We start from the raw sequence: 17,708 nt of genomic DNA, 5'->3' as shown, positions 1-17,708 counted from the left end.
GTTTTGTTGTTGTTTTGTTGTTTTTTCTGTGGTGTTGTTTTGTCGTTCCAGCCGGGATTAGGTGTCGGAGGCGGCGGCCACGGCTTTGGGCAGGTGCCAGACCCCGTTGGGCCGCGGCTCCTCGGGCATTTCCTGCCGGGAATCTCCGTTCCAGCGCCGCTTCAGCCGCAGCTTGGGCGGCATCAGGGCGTCCTCCCTCCTCTCCTGCCCGGCCGCGGCGTCCCCGGGCCAATCCCGGGGCTGTTTCTCCACGTTCTCCTCTCCGGACGAGCCGGGCTGAGGCGGGACGGGCACCCAGGCCGGGGCGGCCGGGCGGGCAAACACCGCGGCCTTCTCCTCCGCGGCCTTCTCCTCGTCTTCCTCCTCGTCCTGCTCTTCCTCCCGCTTCTCCGGCTTCTCCTCGTCCCGCTCCTCCTCCCTGTCGGGCTCCACCTTGACGCGGGGCGGCTCGGCGTTGCCGTTGTTGCCGCTGTTGGCGGCGGCGCCCTCAGGGCTCTCCAGGCGCTCGCGGTTCTTGCGGCCGGCGGGCGGCGGCTGCAGCTTGATGGGGAACTGCGGCTGCTCCTCCAGCGGCACCGGGCACTGCAGCGGCGGCACCACCAGCGGGTAGCGGGGGAAAGTCCGCGGGCTCAGGTGGTAGTTGAACACGGAGCAGGCCTGCGAGTGCAGGTAGTGCTTCATCTCCTCGGGGTTGAAGGAGAAGCAGCTGCTGCCGGCGGCGGCGAACGGGCTGAGCCCCGGCGAAGGGCTGTACGAGAAGAGCGTGGGCGTCAGCGACAGCGCCGGCGAGATGGGCACGTTGAGCACGCCGGGGCGGCCGGGCAGCGGCGACACGGCGAAGGGGCTGTGCGGGTGCTCGGGGAACATGCCGGGCCGCGAGAACAGCGGCAGCACCACCTCGGGCTTGCGCTTGGGCCCGGCCGCGGCCGCGGCGTGCGGCGGCGCCAGCAGGTCCCGCCGCCACTCGGGGGCGCTCTCCTCCAGCTCGGCGGGCTCCGCCTTGCGCTCGGCGTCCGGCAGCGCCGCCTCGGCGTGAGGCGGCAGCAGCGAGGCCGCGGCGAAGCGGCCCGGGCCCTCCTCGGTGGGAGAGTGCGGCTCCAGAGGGGGGAAATGGAAGCGGGAGGAGGCCGTGGGCACGGGCGGGGCGCTCTGCGGAACCACGCCTGGAAAATGGGGGGGAAAAGGGGAAAAAATGATTAGGGGAGTGAGGGGTGGGGGATGAGGGGGCTGGAGTTAGGGTGGGGATGGGTCGGGAACGTGTGGGAGCGTTGGAAATGGCCGCCTGAGGGAGGGTGGCATCGGCCCGTGGAAATGTCTGAAATACCCATGGAAATGTCTGAAATGTCCATGGAAATATCTTAAATATCCATGGAAATATCTCATCTGAGAGGGAATCTCATCAGTCCATGGAAATGTCTGAAAAATCCATGGAAATGTCTGAAAAATCCATGGAAATATCTTAAATATCCATGGAAGGATCTCATCTGAGAGGGAATCTCATCAATGCATAGAAATGTCTGAAAAATCCATGGAAATGTCTGAAAAATCCACAGAAATATCTTAAATATCCATGGAAGTATCTCATCTGAGAGGGAATGTCATCAGTCCATGGAAATCTCTGAAAAATCCATGGAAATATCTAATCTGAGAAGGGATCTTGTCAGTCCATGGAAATGTCTGAAATATCCATGGAAATGTCTTAAATATCCATAGAAATATCTTAAATATCCATGGAAATGTCTGAAATATCCATGGAAATATCTTCTCTGAGGGGGGATCTCATCAATCCGTGGAAATGTCTGAAATACCCATGGAAATATCTTAAATATCCATGGAAATATCTCATCTGAGAGGGGATCTCATCGGTCCATAGAAATGTCTGAAATACCCATGGAAAAAACTCCTTACAGACCAAATACCCATGGAAATCTCTTCTCTGAGGGGGGATCTCATCAATCCGTGGAAATGTCTGAAATACCCATGGAAATATCTTAAATATCCATAGAGATATCTCATCTGAGAGGGGATCTCATAGGTCCATAGAAATGTCTGAAATATCCATGAAAGTGTCTGAGGTACCCATGGAAAAAACTCAAATATCCATGGAAATATCTCAAATATCCATAGAAATATCTCATCTGAGCAGGGATCTCATCAATGCATAGAAATGTCTGAAATGCCTGAAATATCCATGGAAATGTCTGAAATATCCATGGAAATGTCTGAAATATCCATGGAAATGTCTCATCTGAGAGGGGATCTCAGCAATCCACGGAAATGTCTTCCAGTATCCATAAAAATATCTCAAAAATCCATGGAAATATCTTCAATGTCCATGGAAACCTCTTCTCTGAGGGGGAATTCCATCAATCCATGCAAATGTTTCGAATACCCATGGAAATATGTCCAATATCAACGGAAATATCCCCGATATCCAGAGAAATATCTCAGATATCCATAAAAACCTCTCCTCTGAGGGGTGATCTCACCAATCCATGGAAGTATCTCGAAGATCCACAAAAACCCCTCAAATTCCCACCCAAACCCCTCAAATTCCCACCCAAACCCCTCAAATTCCCACCCAAACCCCTCAAATTCCCACAGAAACCCCTCAAATTCCCACCCAAAGCCCTCAAATTCCCACAAAAATCCCTCAAATTCCCACAGAAACCCCTCAAATTCCCACCCAAACCCCTCAAATTCCCACCCAAACCCCTCAAATTCCCACAAAAATCCCTCAAAATCCCACAGAAACCCCTCAAAATCCCACAGAAACCCCTCAAATTCCCACCTAAAGCCCTCAAATTCCCACAGAAACCCCTCAAATTCCCACCCAAACCCCTCAAATTCCCACAGAAACCCCTCAAATTCCCACCCAAACCCCTCAAATTCCCACCCAAATCCCTCAAATTCCCACCCAAACCCCTCAAATTCCCACAGAAACCCCTCAAATTCCCACCCAAACCCCTCAAATTCCCACCCAAACCCCTCAAATTCCCACAAAAATCCCTAAAATTCCCACCCAAACCCCTCAAATTCCCACCTCCTTTTTCCACCACAAATCTCGGTGAGGGAGGGGACAATCCTGGAGAAAACCCCCAAATTCCAGCTTTGCTCTCCCAATCCCCGCCCCGCTGGGAATGGAAAGGGCTGGGATTAACCCAGAGCCTTCCAAATTCTCCCAAATTCTTTTTTTTTCCAAGCGCCCCGGGGACAGGAGGGAGCTGGGAACTGCCCGGACTCGTTTGCTCCCAGTTAATTACGGAATTACAGCTCCAGACACATCTCCCCACCCCCGTGCCTTGGCTTGGAAAAGACATTCCCCTCCTCTAAAAAAAAAAAAAAGAAAATAAAACAAACCCCGGCAGGGCCCACACAGGTGAAGGAGACACCAACACCTGGAGGAATTTTTCCCTTTTTTTTTTTTTTTTGGCCTTCCCGGAGCCTTGGAAAAACAAAACCTTGGAGATTCCCTCGGGGAGGGGAGGCAGCCCCAGAGACGGCGCCGGACGGAGGCTCCAGCCTGGAAAAATCCCTTTTTTCCCCACACACAACCTGCTTTGATCCCTATTTTCCCTGCTTTTTCCCTGCCGGGTTGGTGTTCCAGGCTCTACCCTGGAAGCTGGATCAGATCTTCCAAATCGGGACTTGTTTGTGGAGAAAAATTTGGAACTTTTGGGAACAGCGGCTTGCAGACAGTTGTTTTATCTTTATGGATTCAATAATCACTGATTTCCCCACTTTTCCTGCTCTTTTCCCTGCTGGATTGGTGCTCCAGGCTCTCTCCCCTGGAGCAGCTCATGCTAGGCCCAGCTCCTCTAAAATGAGATTTTGTGAGGAGAAAAGTTTGGAATTTCTGGGAATAACGACTTCCAGAGGGGTTTTCTATCTTTATGGATGCAATAATCACCAATTTCCCCCTTTTTCCTGCTCTTTTTCCTGGCTTTTTTCCTGTTTTCTTTCCCTGCTGGATTGGCTTTTCAGCCTTTCCCCTGGAGCAGCTCGTGCTAGGCCCAGCTCCTCTAAAGTGAGATTCTGTGAGGAGAAAAGTTTGGAATTTCTGGGAATAACGACTTCCAGAGGGGTTTTCTATCTGTATGGATGCAATAATCACCAATTTCCCCCTTTTTTCCTGCTCTTTTTCCTGCTCTTTTTCCTGGTTTTTTTCCCTGCTGGATTGGCTTTTCAGCCTTTCCCCTGGAGCAGCTCGTGCTAGGCCCAGCCCCTCTAAATTGAGATTTTGTGAGGAGAAAAGTTTGGAATTTCTGGGAATATTGACTTCCAGAAGGGTTTTCTCTATTTAATGATTAAATAATCACCAATTTCCCCACTTTCTGCTTTTTTTCCTGTGTTTTTCCCTGCTGGATCGGCCTTCCAGGCTTTGCCCTGCAGCGGAGTGTGCTAGGCCCAGCTCCCCTAAATTGAGAATTTGTGAGGAGAAAAGTTTGGAATTTCTGGGAATATCAACTTCCAGAAGGATTTCCTGTTTTTATGGATTCATTTTCCCACTGTGCCTGATCAGGACAATGCCCCAGCTGTAAGAATTTGGCTTTTAGGGAGTTTAATTCCAACCAAAATCCCCCTGGAAAGACTTCTCCCAGGAAAAGCTGCTGACTCCGGGATAAATCTGGCAAAACTACTTTAGGGCAAAAAAGGGACATTTACGCTTAATTCCCAAACTCTTCGTTATCCTCTCTCCTCCAGGGAAAAAGTTTTTATTTTTCGTCCAAATCCAAGAATTCCTGGTTTCCTCCAGGACTGCTGCAATCTCTAAGGAATCCCTCCCAACTCCGGGGCAGCAATGGGTTAAAAAAGAGCAATTTTTGGTTGAAAAGGAGCAGGAAAAGGGGGAGAGAAGGCAGAAAAAGCCGTGGATTTGTCCAAGGCCCCATAAACTCACCTGAGCCACTCCGGGGTTGCATCCCAAGGCTGATCCTCTTATCCCACAAATCCCAACAATCCCCGGGGAAAGATAAACCCTGAGCCCACATCCCCCACTGCAGCCGGGATTTGCTCCCAGCTTTTGGGCTTTTTATCCAGCCTGGCTGTGGAAAAAAACAAATTCCACATTCCTGGGGGTTTTTTGGGGTTTTTTCCCCCCATTTCCACTCAGAATTCCCAAATTCCCAAATTCCCCGGGCTCACCGTTGGGCCGGATGTTGATGAAGGGATAATTGGGCATCACCAGCTTGTTGAAGTTGAATTTGTAGGTGAATCTTTTGCCCTTGGTCTTGTGCAGGATCCTCTTGTTGTAGTAATATCTGGGAATAAACAAATAAATAAAATAAAAATTGAAGCACTCAAAAATCCAGAATTCCTTCCTAATTCCTGAGGGGTTCCTTCATAATTTCCTGTCCAACCCAAATATGGAGTTTTGGAATGGCTGGGGCTGGAATGGAGCTTAAAGATCCTTAAAAATCCAGAATTCCTGAAGGATTCCTTCCTAATTTCTTGTTTAAACCAAAATATGGAATTCTGGGATGGTTTGGGTTGGAAAGGGCTCAAAAACCCTTAAAAATCCAGGGCCAGGGGCAGCTCCCACCTTCCCAGGTGGCTCCAAGCTGGAATGGGGCACTCCAGGGATGGGAAATCCATGGAATAACCCAGACCAGGGAAGGATTTATCCCTAAAATCCCATTGAATGGAATCCAGGAATGCTTTTGGGGTGGAAAAAAGACCTTAAACCCCACATCAGTCCCAGCACCCCAAACCCTGAGAGACGACCAGCACGACACCCCACCAAAAAACCCAAAATTCTGACTCATTTCAGACCCATTTCTTCAGAAAATCCACCCAAAAACCATCAAAACCCCACAAAAAGCCACCAAGATTTGGTAAAGTTTGGCTGGAATTGCATTGATCACTGAGGGCCAAACTGAGCTGGGCCACAAAACCCAGAGCTGGACCAACCCCAGCATCCCAAACACTGAGAGAGGAGCCCAAAAAGCCTCGAAAATCCAAAATTTGAAGGAAAAATCCCCAATTTCACCGACCTGAGAGCCCGGCTGAACTTATCTGGGGTTTGCATTTCTGGTGCCCCCAGGGCTGCGCCAACCCCAGCACCCCAAACCCTGAGGGGTGAGACACCACCACCGTGACATCCCACTTAAAACCACCGAAATTTCATGGAAAAAAAGGAAAAATACCCAAATTCCACCAACCTGAGGGCACGGCTGAGCTTGTTGTAGCTCATCTGGGGCTTGCACTTGTGGTGCCCCCAGAGCTGCGCCAACCCCACCACCCCAAACCCTGAGGGACCAACCGACACCACCGTGACATCCCACTTAAAAATCCCAAAATTCCATGAAAAAAAAAGGGAAAAATCCCCAAATTCTGCTGACCTGAGTGCCCGGCTGAGCTTGTCATAGTTCATCTGGGGCTTGCACTTGTGGTGCCCCCAGAGCCAGGACAGCAAAACCCAAACCCAAACCCAATCCCACCACCCTGAACCCTGAGAGATGAGCCCAAAACTCCCCAAAATTCTGAATTTTGAATGAAAAATCCCCAAATTCTGCTGACCTGAGGGCGCAGCTGAGCTTGTCGTAGTTCATCTGGGGCTTGCACTTGCGGCGCCCCCAGAGCCGCGCCAATCCCACCACCCCAAACCCCAATGGACAAGACAACAGTACCCCGATATCTCACCTAAAAACCCCAAAATTCCATGGCAAAAAGAGATAAAAAAACCCAAATTCCACCAACCTGAGGGCGCAGCTGAGCTTGTCATAGTTCATCTGGGGCTTGCACTTGCGGCGCCCCCAGAGCCAGGACAACCCCACCATCACATCCCACCTAAGAACCCCAAAATTCCATGGAAAAAAATGGGGAAAAATCCTGAATTTCGGTTACCTGAGAGCCCGGCTGAGCTTGTCGTAGTTCATCTGGGGCTTGCACTTGCGGCGCCCCCAGAGCTGTGCCACCAAAACTGAAACCCAACACTACCACCATCACATCCCACCTAAAACCCCCAAAATTCCATGAAAAAAAAAGGGGAAAAATCCTGAATTTCGGTTACCTGAGTGCCCGGCTGAGCTTGTCATAGTTCATCTGGGGCTTGCACTTGTGGCACCCCCAGAGCCAGGACAGCAAAACCCAGAACCTGACCAACCCCACCATCACACCCCACCTAAAAACCCCAAAATTCCATGGAAAAAAGAGGGGAAAAATCCTGAATTCCACCAACCTGAGAGCCCGGCTGAGCTTGTCATAGTTCATCTGGGGCTTGCACTTGTGGCACCCCCAGAGCCAGGACAGCAAAACTCAAACCCAAACCCAATCCCACCACCCTAAACCATGACAGAAAACACCACTACAAAATTCCCACTTAAAAACCCCAAAATTCCATTTAAAAAAAAGGGAAAACCACCCAAATTCCACCAACCTGAGGGCGCGGCTGAGCTTGTCGTAGTTCATCTGGGGCTTGCACTTGCGGCGCCCCCAGAGCCGCGCTGATCCCACCACCCCAAACCCCAATGGACAAGACAACAGTACCCTGATATCTCACCTAAAAATTCCAAAATTCCATGGCAAAAAAAGATAAAAAACCCCAAATTTCACTGACCTGAGAGCCCGGCTGAGCTTGTCGTAGTTCATCTGGGGCTTGCACTTGCGGCACCCCCAGAGCTGCGCCGCCAAAACTGAAACCCAACACTACCACCATCACATCCCACCTAAAAACCCCAAAATTCCATGAAAAAAAAAGGGGAAAAATCCTGAATTTTGGTTACCTGAGTGCCCGGCTGAGCTTGTCGTAGTTCATCTGGGGCTTGCACTTGCGGTGCCCCCAGAGCCGCGCCACCAAAACCCAAACCCAAACCCAATCCCACCACTCCGAAACCTGAGAGATGAGCCCAAAACTCCCCAAAATTCTGAATTTTCATGGGAAATTCCACCAACCTGAGTGCGCGGCTGAGCTTGTCGTAGTTCATCTGGGGCTTGCACTTGCGGCGGCCCCAGAGCCAGGATAGCAAAACCCAAACCCAAACCCAATCTCACCACTCCAAACCCTGATAGATGAGCCCAAAAACCCCAGAAATTCTGAATTTTGAATGAAAAATCCCCAAATTCTGCTGACCTGAGTGCCCGGCTGAGCTTGTCATAGTTCATTTGGGGCTTGCACTTGTGGCGCCCCCAGAGCCAGGATGGCAAAACCCAAACCCAAACCCAATCCCACCACCCTGAACCCTGAGAGATGAGCCCAAAAACCCCAGAAATTCTGAATTTTGAATGAAAAATCCCCAAATTCCACCAACCTGAGTGCCCGGCTGAGCTTGTCGTAGTTCATCTGGGGCTTGCACTTGTGGCGCCCCCAGAGCCAGGATGGCAAAACCCAGAACCTGGCCAACCCCACCATCACATCCCACCTAAAAACCCCAAAATTCCATGGAAAAAAAAGGGGAAAAATCCTGAATTCCACCAACCTGAGTGCCCGGCTGAGCTTGTCGTAGTTCATCTGGGGCTTGCACTTGCGGCGCCCCCAGAGCCAGGATAGCAAAACCCAAACCCAAATTTAATCCCACCACCCTGAACCCTGAGAGATGAGCCCAAAACTCCCCAAAATTCCAAATTTTAATGGGAAATTTCACCGACCTGAGGGCCCGGCTGAGCTTGTCGTAGTTCATCTGGGGCTTGCACTTGCGGCGCCCCCAGAGCCAGGATAGCAAAACCCAGAACCTGGCCAACCCCACCATCACATCCCACCTAAAAACCCCAAAACTCCATGAAAAAAAAAGATAAAAAAACCCAAATTTCACTGACCTGAGGGCGCGGCTGAGCTTGTCGTAGTTCATCTGGGGCTTGCACTTGCGGCGCCCCCAGAGCCGCGCCACCAAAACCCAGAACCTGGCCAACCCCACCATCACATCCCACCTAAAAACCCCAAAACTCCATGAAAAAAAAAGGGGAAAAATCCTGAATTTTGGTTACCTGAGTGCCCGGCTGAGCTTGTCGTAGTTCATCTGGGGCTTGCACTTGCGGCGCCCCCAGAGCCGCGCCACCAAAACCCAAACCCAAACCCAATCCCACCACTCCGAAACCTGAGAGATGAGCCCAAAAACCCCAGAAATTCTGAATTTTCATGGGAAATTCTGCTGACCTGAGTGCCCGGCTGAGCTTGCTGTAGTTCATCTGGGGCTTGCACTTGTGGCGCCCCCAGAGCTGCGCCACCAAAACTGAAACCCAACACTACCACCATCACATCCCACCTAAAAACCCCAAAATTCCATGGAAAAAAAAGGGGAAAAATCCTGAATTTCGGTTACCTGAGTGCCCGGCTGAGCTTGTCGTAGTTCATCTGGGGCTTGCACTTGCGGCGCCCCCAGAGCCAGGACAGCAAAACCCAAACCCAACACTACCACCATCACATCCCAGCTAAAAACCCCAAAATTCCATGGAAAAAAAAGATAAAAAAACCCGAATTTCACCAACCTGAGTGCCCGGCTGAGCTTGTCGTAGTTCATCTGGGGCTTGCACTTGCGGCGCCCCCAGAGCCGCGCCACCTCGTCGGGGTCCTTGATGACGAACTCGCCGTACTCGCCCTGCTGCCAGGCGATGACGTGCCGGAACTCCTCCTTCTGCAGCAGCTCCAGGATGAAGTGCCACAGCTGGATCTGCCTCGAGCCCGGGCTGGACTCCGTCTTGTACGCCCACTCGGGGAAGTGGTAGCCTTTGGGGGGAGAAAAAATGAGAAAAACGGGGAAAAAATGGGATTTTTGGGGGAAAAATGTGATTTTGGGGAAAAAAATGCGATTTTTGGGAAAAAAAATGCGATTTTGGGAAAAAGCGGTGGAATTCTGTTCAGTGTTTATTCTGGGAGATCCAGATTCCCATCCAGCTGCTCCCTTCTGACTCCTCTGAGCCCCAATTCCTTGGAAAATTCACCCAAAAATCACCAAAACCCCAATAAAAAAACACCAAAAATTGGTAAAATTTGGTTGGAATCCCATTAATTACTGGTGCCTGGAATTGTGTTCAATATTCCGTGTGAGAGCAGGGAGATCCAGGTTTCCCATCCTTCTGACTCATTTCAGCCCCATTTCCTTGGAAAATCCACCCAAAATCACCAAAACCCCACAAAAGTACCACTAAAAACCCAGCAAAAATGGGTACAATTTGGTTGGAATTCCATTAATTATTGATGCCTGGAATTGTGTTCAATATTTTGTACAGGAGCAGGGAAATTCAGGTTTCCAGAATTTCCAGCTGCTCCTTTCTGACTCCTTTCAGCCCCATTTCCTTGGGAAATGCACCCAAAAACCACTAAAAAACCCACAAAAACCTGTGAAAAACCACCAAAAATTGGGAAAATCAGCTGGAATTCCATTAATTATTGGTGCCTGGAATTGTGTTCAATATTCTGTATGGGAGCAGGGAAATTCAGGTTTCACATCCTTCTGATTCATTTCAGCCCCATTTCCTTGGAAAATTCACCCAAAAATCACCAAAACCCCACAAAAAACCACCAAAAATTGGTAAAATCTGGTTGGAATCCCATTAATTACTGGCACCTGGAATTGTGTTCAATATTCTGTGTGGGAGCAGGGAAATTCAGGCTTTCCAGAATTTCCAGCTGCTCATTTCTGACTCCTTTCAGCCCCATTTCCTTGGAAAATGCACCCAAAACCCACCCAAAAACCCACTAAAAAATCCACTGAAACCCATGAAAAACCACCAAAAATTGGGAAAATCAGCTGGAATTGCATTAATTACTGGTGCCTGGAATTGTGTTCGATATTTTGTATAGGAGCAGGGAAATTCAGGTTTCACATCCTTCTGACTCCTTTCAGCCCCATTTCCTTGGAAAATTCACCCAAAACCCCAATAAAAAACCACCAAAAATTGGTAAAATTTGGTTGGAATTCCATTAATTACTGGTGCCTGGAATTGTGTTCAATATTCTGTGTGGGAGCAGGGAAATTCAGGTTTCCAGAATTTCCAGCTGCTCATTTCTGACTCCTTTCAGCCCCATTTCCTTGGGAAATCCACCCAAAACCCACCAAAAAACCCACAAAAAAAATCCACAAAAACCCATGAAAAACCACCAAAAATTGGGAAAATCAGCTGGAATTCCATTAATTATTGGTGCCTGGAATTGTGTTCAATATTCAATATTCAATATTCTGTATGGGAGCAGGGAAATTCAGGTTTCACATCCTTCTGACTCATTTCAGCCCCATTTCCTTGGAAAATCCACCCAAAAATCCCACAAAATAAAAACACTAAAAAAAAACCCAAAAACTAAAACCCGTGAAAAATCACCAAAAATTGGTAAAACCTGGGTGGAATTCAGAATTCTGTGTGGGAGCAGGGAATTCCAGATTCACATCCAGCTGCTCCCTCCTGACTCACATCGGCCCCATTTCCTTGGGAATTCCACCCAAAACATCCAAAAATCCACTGAAAACCAGCAGAAATTGTGAAATTGGCTGGAATTCCTTTCAATGTTCCATTAAAAATCCCAGGGATGGAATTCAGGCAGGAAAAAATCCGAATTTGGGGTGGGGTTTATTTTGGGAAAACTCTGATTTGGGGTTGGGGTATTTTTTGGAAAAACTGATTTTGTGTGGTGATTTTTTTTGGGGGGAAAAATCTGATTTGGGGTGGTGTTTTTTTTGAAAAAAATCTGATTTGAGGTTGGAGTTTATTTTGGAAAAAATCTGATTTGGAGACAGAGTTTATTTGGGGAAAATCTGATTTGGGGTGGTTTTTTTCTTGTGGAAAACTCCGATTTGGAGTTGGGACTTTTTTTTGAAAAAACTGATTTTGTGTGGTGATTTTTTGGGGGGAAAAATCTGATTTGGGATCAGAGGTTTTTTTGGAAAAAATTGATTTGGGATGGAGTTTATTTTGGGGGAAAAATGTGATTTGGGGTGGAGGTTTATTTTGAAAAAAATCGGATTTGAGGTTGGAGTTTATTTTAGGAAAAATCTCATTTGGGGTTGGAGTTTTTTTGGGAAAATCTGATTTGGGATCAGGGTTTATTTTGGGAAAAATCGGATTTGAGGTTGGTTTATTTCGGGAAAAATTGGATTTGGGGTTGGAGTATCTGGGAAAGCAGCAAAAATGGGAATTTATATCCTGGGAAAGGATAAAAGTGGGAATTTATATCCTGGGAAAGCAGCTGAAAATGGGATTTATGGGATTTTATCCCAGGAAAGCAAAGAAATTGGGATTTATGGGATTTTTATCCTGGGAAATGAGTTGAAAATGGGATTTTTATCCCAGAATAGCAGCAGGAATGGGATTTATGGGATTTCTATCCTGGGAAAGCAGCAGGAATGGGATTTATGGGATTTTTGGGATTTTTTTCCCAGAAAAGCAGCAGGAATTGGGATTTATGGGATTTTTATCGCGGGAAATCAGTTGAAAATGGGACTTTTGGGATTTTATCCCAGAACAGGATTTTTGGGATTTTTGGGATTTTATCCCAGAAAAGCAGCAGGAATTGGGATTTATGGGATTTTTATCCCAGAAAAGCAGTTGAAAATAGGATTTCTGGGATTTTTTTTTTCCCAGAAAAGCAGCAGGAATTGGGATTTTTGGTGTTTTTTTTCCCAGAACAGCACAGGAATTGGGGTTTTTGGGGTTTTTAGCCCAGAACAGCACAGGAATTTTGGGGTTTTTGGGGGTTTTTAGCCCAGAAAAGCAGAGGAATTTTGGGGTTTTTTGGGAGCTGCTCACCCCCTCCTCCCTCGGGCTTGTCCACGATGCTGCAGCCGGCCTTCATCCTCTTCCTCCTGCCGAGGGAAAGGGTCAGAAATGGGGGAAAAAATGGGGAAAATGGGGGAAAATGAGGGGAAAAATGGGGTGGGGGGAATTGGAAAAAATGGGGAAAAAATGGGGAAAATGAGGGGGGGGAAATTGGAAAAAATGGGGAAAAAAATGGGGAAAATGAGGGGAAAAATGAGGGGAAAAATGAGGGGAAAATGGGGGGGGGAAATTTGAAAAAATGGGAAAAAAATGGGGAAAAAATGGGGGGAAAATGGGGAGAGAGGGGTCAGCAGGCACCACCCGGGAAATGGGGGGAATTGGGGAAAAAATGGGGAAAATTGGGGAAAAATGGAAAAAAATGGGGTGAGGAGACACTGACCAGGAAAAATGGGGAAAATGGGGAAAAAAAGAGAGAAAATCGGGAGGGAAAGGGGTCAGGAGACACCGCCCAGGGGCTGAAATGGGGAAATAACGGGGAAAAATGGGGGAAATAATGAGGAGAAAATGGGAGAATAATGGGGAGAAAATGGGAGAATAATGGGGAGAAAATGGGGGACAAAAAGAGGGAAAATGAGGGGAAATTTGGAGAAAATGGAGAAAAAAAAGGGGGGAAAGGGGGGAAGAAATGGGAGAAAAATGGGGGGAAATGGGAATAAATGGGGACAGAAAGGGGGAATCAAGGTAAATCAAGGGAAATAAAGGGAAATCAAGGAGGAAATGGGGAGAAAATTGGAGAAAATGGAAAAAATCATGGGGAGAACAAAAGGGGGTAAAAGGGAGAAAGAAATGGGAGAAAAAATGGGGGAAATGGGAGTAAATAGGGACAAAAAGGGGGAATCAAGGGAAATAAATGGGGAGGAAACTGGAGAAAATGGAAAAAACATGGGGAGAATAAAAAGGGGAAATAAGGGGGGGAAAAAGGGGGAGAAAAACAAGGAATAAAGGGGAAATAAAGGGGAAATAAAGGGGAAATAAAGGGGAAATAAAGGGGAAATAAAGGGGAAATAAAGGGGAAATAAAGGGGGAAAGGCAAGAGAAGGGGAAGAAAAGGGGAAAATGGGGAAAACGGAGAGAAAGGTGCAGAAGGAGGGGAAGGAGCAGCAGAAAGGGAAATTTCCCTGGCTGGGGCTGCAGAGGAGACAAAACAAACCCAGCTCAGCCCCAGACGGGCTCGGCTGCCAAAATCCACAGCCGGGAGCGGGCCCAGGGTGCCAGGGGGAAATGGGGAAAAAGGGGGAAAAAAAAAGGGAAAAAATGGGGGAAAAATGGGGGAGAAATGGGGAAAACATAGAGAAAAGTGGGGAGGGAAACACGGGGAAAATGGGGGGAAAAATGGGGAGGGAAACACGGGGAAAATGGGGAAAAACAGAGAGAAAAATACAGAAAATGGGGAGGGGAAAATGGGGGAAAAAAATGGGAAAAACATAGAAAAAAGTAGGTAGGGAAAAACGGGGAAAAAATAGAGAAAATGGGGAGGGAAAACGGGAAAAATGGAGGAAAAAATGGGGAAAAATGGGAAAAACATAGTGAAAAGTAGGGAGGGGGAAACGGGAAAAATGGGTGAAAAATAGAGAGAAAAATAGAGAAAATGGGGAGGGAAAAACGGGAAAAATGGGGGGGAAAATGGGGAAAAAATGGGAAAAACCTAGAGAAAAGTGGGGAGGGAAAAACGGAAAAAATGGGAAAAAAATAGAGAGAAAAATTGAGAAAATGGGGAGGGGAAAACGGGAAAAATGGGGGGGAAAATGGGGGAAAAAATGGGAAAAACATAGAGAAAAGTAGGTAGGGAAAAACGGGGGAAAAATAGAGAGAAAAATAGAGAAAATGGGGAGGGAAAAACGGAAAAAATGGAGGAAAAAATGGGGAAAAAATGGGAAAAACATAGAGAAAAGTAGGGAGGGAAAAATGGGAAAAATGGGGGAAAAATAGAGAGAAAAATAGAGAAAATGGGGAGGGAAAAACGGAAAAAAAATGGGGGAAAAATACAGAAAAACAGAGACAAAAAGGGGAGGGGAAAACAGGAAAAATGGGGTAAAAATAGGGGAAAAATAGAGAGAAAGGGGAAATGGGAAAAAATGGGGAGATAAGGAGAAAAATAGAGAAAAAAATAGAGAGAAAGGGGAGGGGGAAACGGGGGAAAAAAGAGGGGGAAAAATAGAGAGAAATGGGGAGGGAAAATGGAAAAAAATGGGGGAAAATAAAGAAAAAAAAGAGATAAAAAGGGGAGGGGGAAATGGGGAAAAAGGGAAATAAAGGGGGGAAAATAAAGGGGAAATGGGAGAAAAGGGAAAGAAAAAGGGGAAAATAGAGGAAAAGAGAAAATAGAGAAAGAGAAGGGGGGAAAATAGAGAAAAAAAAGAGAAAAATGGGGAGGGGGAAATGGGGAAAAATGGGGGGAAAACAGAGAAAAGGAGGAAATGGGGAAAAGGGAAATAAAGAGGGGAAAAACAGAGAAAAATGGGAAGCAAAAATGGGAAAACGGGAGAGGGAAAACAAGGGGGAAACAGAGGGAAAATGGGGAAAAAAGGGGGAAAAAAGGGAAAAAGGGGAATTTCCGTGCCGGGGCCGGCGGGCCGGGGGTCCCGGCAGAGCCCCCCGAGCCCCGGCCCGGTCCCGTTCCCCAAATGGCGCCGGGCCCGCGGCCCCCCCGCCCCGCCGCGCTCCCGTCCCGGCGCCCCGAGCGTGTCCCGGCCTGCCCGGCCCGCCCCGGCCCCGGGCGCCGCCGCTCCCGCCGCTCCCGCCCGCAGCCACCCCCGGAGCGGAGCCGAGCGGAGCCGCGGCCTCCCCGCCCGGGACGGGGCTGGCCCGGTTCCCGTTCGTTCCCCGTTCGCTCCCGGTGCCGGTACCGCGGCGGGCGGGGGTCGCTCGCTGCTCGCCCCCGCTCGGTTCTGGGTAACCCCCGCCCCCCCCCCCGGCCCCGCCTCTGGGGCCGCTCCGCGCTCAGCCCCGGCCCCCGCCGCCCTCCCCCGGTTACCGGGACCCCCCCGCCGGTACCGGCACTGCGCTGCGGCCCCGCCGCCCCCGGAGAGCGCCCGCTCCGCCCTCAGCGGGGGATCCCCCTCATCCCCCCCGCTCTCCGGTACCCCCGGCAATCCCCCCCACCCCTCCGGTACCCCCGGTACGAACCTGCGGGGGCGGCGCGGGCCGGGAGGAGCGAGGCGGGTTCCGGCACAAGGAGGAGGAGGAGGAGGAGGACGGGAAGGGAGGGGGGAAACGGGGCAGGAGGCGGGCGGGGACCGGGGCGGGGGGGGGGGGCGGATCGTTCCCGGTAGTGCGGGGCGGGGGAGCGGAGGCGGCTCAGGCTCCGGCCGCTCGGTCCCGCTGCGGCCGCGGTCGGTGGCGCCGCCGCCTCTCGTCCGTGCCCTCCTTTCCCTTGTTGTTGTTCGTTCTCCTCCTTCCGCTCCTTCTCCTCCTCCCGGTGCCTCCCCCGCGCCGCCGCCGCCGCCGGAACCGGAACCGCCGCCGCCGCCCACGCGCTTCCGGGCAGCGCGCGCGCCCACGCGCTTCCGCTTCCGGTCCCGCTGAGGGGAGGGGGGAGAGGCGCGGGAGCGCGCGCGCGGGAAACGCCCCCTGCCCTCACAAACACGGGCCCGGAAAAACGGGGAAAAACAGCGATAAACGGGGCTAAAACAGCGAGAAACGGGGCAAAATCTGGGATAAAGAGAGAAAAACAGCAATAAACGGGGCTAAAACCGGGATGAATGGAGAAAAACAGGCATAAACAAGGCTGAGAGGGGGCAAAACCCGGGATAAACGGGGAAAAAACAGGAAAAACGGGGAAAAACAGCGATAAAACAGCGATAAACGGGGATAAAACAGCGATAAACGGGGCAAAATCTGGGATAAAGAGAGAAAAACAGCAATAAACGGGGCTAAAACCGCGATGAATGGAGAAAAACAGCAATAAACAGGGCCGAGAGGGGGCAAAACCCGGGATAAACGAGGATCAACGGGGCTAAAACAGGGAAAAACGGGGCTAAACCAGACACAAACGGGGATAAATGGGGCAAAACCCAGGATAAATGGAGATAAACGGGGATAAATGGAGAAAAACGGGCGTAAACCAGGCCGAGAGGGGGCAAAACCCGAGATAAACGGGGATAAACAGGGCTAAAACCGGGATAAATGGAATGAAAAGAGGGCAAAAGCCAGTACAAATGGAGAACACTGGATATAAACGGACCAAAGCAGGGCAAACGCGGGTATAAACGGAGCTAACCCGGTATAAACGGAGCTAACCCGGGTACAAACGGAGCTAACCCGGTATAAACGGAGCTAACCCGGTATAAACGGAGCCAAACACCCAAAACTGCCTGAAAAGCGGAGCCAGAGCAGCCCCGAGCGCAGGCCCAGACTGGGCCTGAATGGGGCCATAACGGGACCTAAACCGGGTACAAAAAGACCTAAAATGGACCCAAACCAACCCAAAAATTGGCCCCAAACCAGGCCCAGGATGCTCCCTAAAGCAGCCCCAGAACCAGCCCCAAAAAACCCCAAAATAGAACCAAACCCAGAGGCAAAAGCAGGCCCCAAATACACCAAAACCGGCCCCGAGTTCCCAAACACCCCAAAACCAGTCCCAGAACCAGCCCCAAAATACCCAAAACCCTCCCCAAAATAGAACCGAACCCAGGGCCAAAACCAGGCCTCAAATACCCCAAAACCAGCCCCAAAACACCCCCAAAAAAACCTCAAAAAACCCCAAAATAGAACCAAACCCGGAGGGAAAACCAGGCCCCCCAAAGAAATCCCAAAACCAGGCCCCCAAAAAAACCCCAAAACCAGGCCCCCAAAAAAACCCCAAAACCAGGCCCCAAATGCCTCAAAACCAGTCCCAAAAAAACCTCAAAAAAACCCGCAAAACAGAACCAAACCCAGGGCGAAAACCAGGCCCCAAATCCCCCAAAATCAGCCCCAAAATGCCCCCAAAACACCCCAAAACCAGCCCCAAATCCCCCAAAATGCCCCCAAACACCCCAAAATCCCCCCAAATCCCCCAAAAT

The 17,708-nt window shown here is 49.7% G+C and overlaps 1 protein-coding gene across 8 annotated transcripts; it reads right to left on the bottom strand.

Moving 5' to 3' along the window:
* ETV3 (ETS variant transcription factor 3) lies at positions 1-16,198 on the bottom strand. Of its 8 annotated transcripts, XM_074529263.1 has the most exons (5): positions 15,832-16,198; positions 12,676-12,731; positions 9,424-9,661; positions 5,146-5,261; positions 1-1,163 (listed from the first exon to the last, which is right to left on the bottom strand). In XM_074529263.1, exons 2-5 carry the CDS (start codon positions 12,719-12,721, stop codon positions 58-60), a joined length of 1,506 nt encoding a protein of 501 aa, XP_074385364.1. In that variant the 5' UTR covers positions 12,722-12,731; positions 15,832-16,198; the 3' UTR covers positions 1-57. The 8 variants fall into 8 exon arrangements, with proteins under 8 accessions (XP_074385364.1, XP_074385371.1, XP_074385366.1 ...); XM_074529270.1 differs by lacking the exons at positions 9,424-9,661; positions 12,676-12,731; positions 15,832-16,198 and adding an exon at positions 8,923-8,988; XM_074529265.1 differs by lacking the exons at positions 9,424-9,661; positions 12,676-12,731; positions 15,832-16,198 and adding an exon at positions 8,755-8,870.
* Between the last annotated feature and the right edge of the window lie 1,510 nt (positions 16,199-17,708).

Source organism: Zonotrichia albicollis, chromosome 30, assembly GCF_047830755.1.
Source record: "Zonotrichia albicollis isolate bZonAlb1 chromosome 30, bZonAlb1.hap1, whole genome shotgun sequence".
Lineage (NCBI taxonomy): Eukaryota > Metazoa > Chordata > Aves > Passeriformes > Passerellidae > Zonotrichia > Zonotrichia albicollis.
Note: the sequence above shows the minus strand (reverse complement) of the source record. Positions and strands in the feature narration are given on the sequence as shown.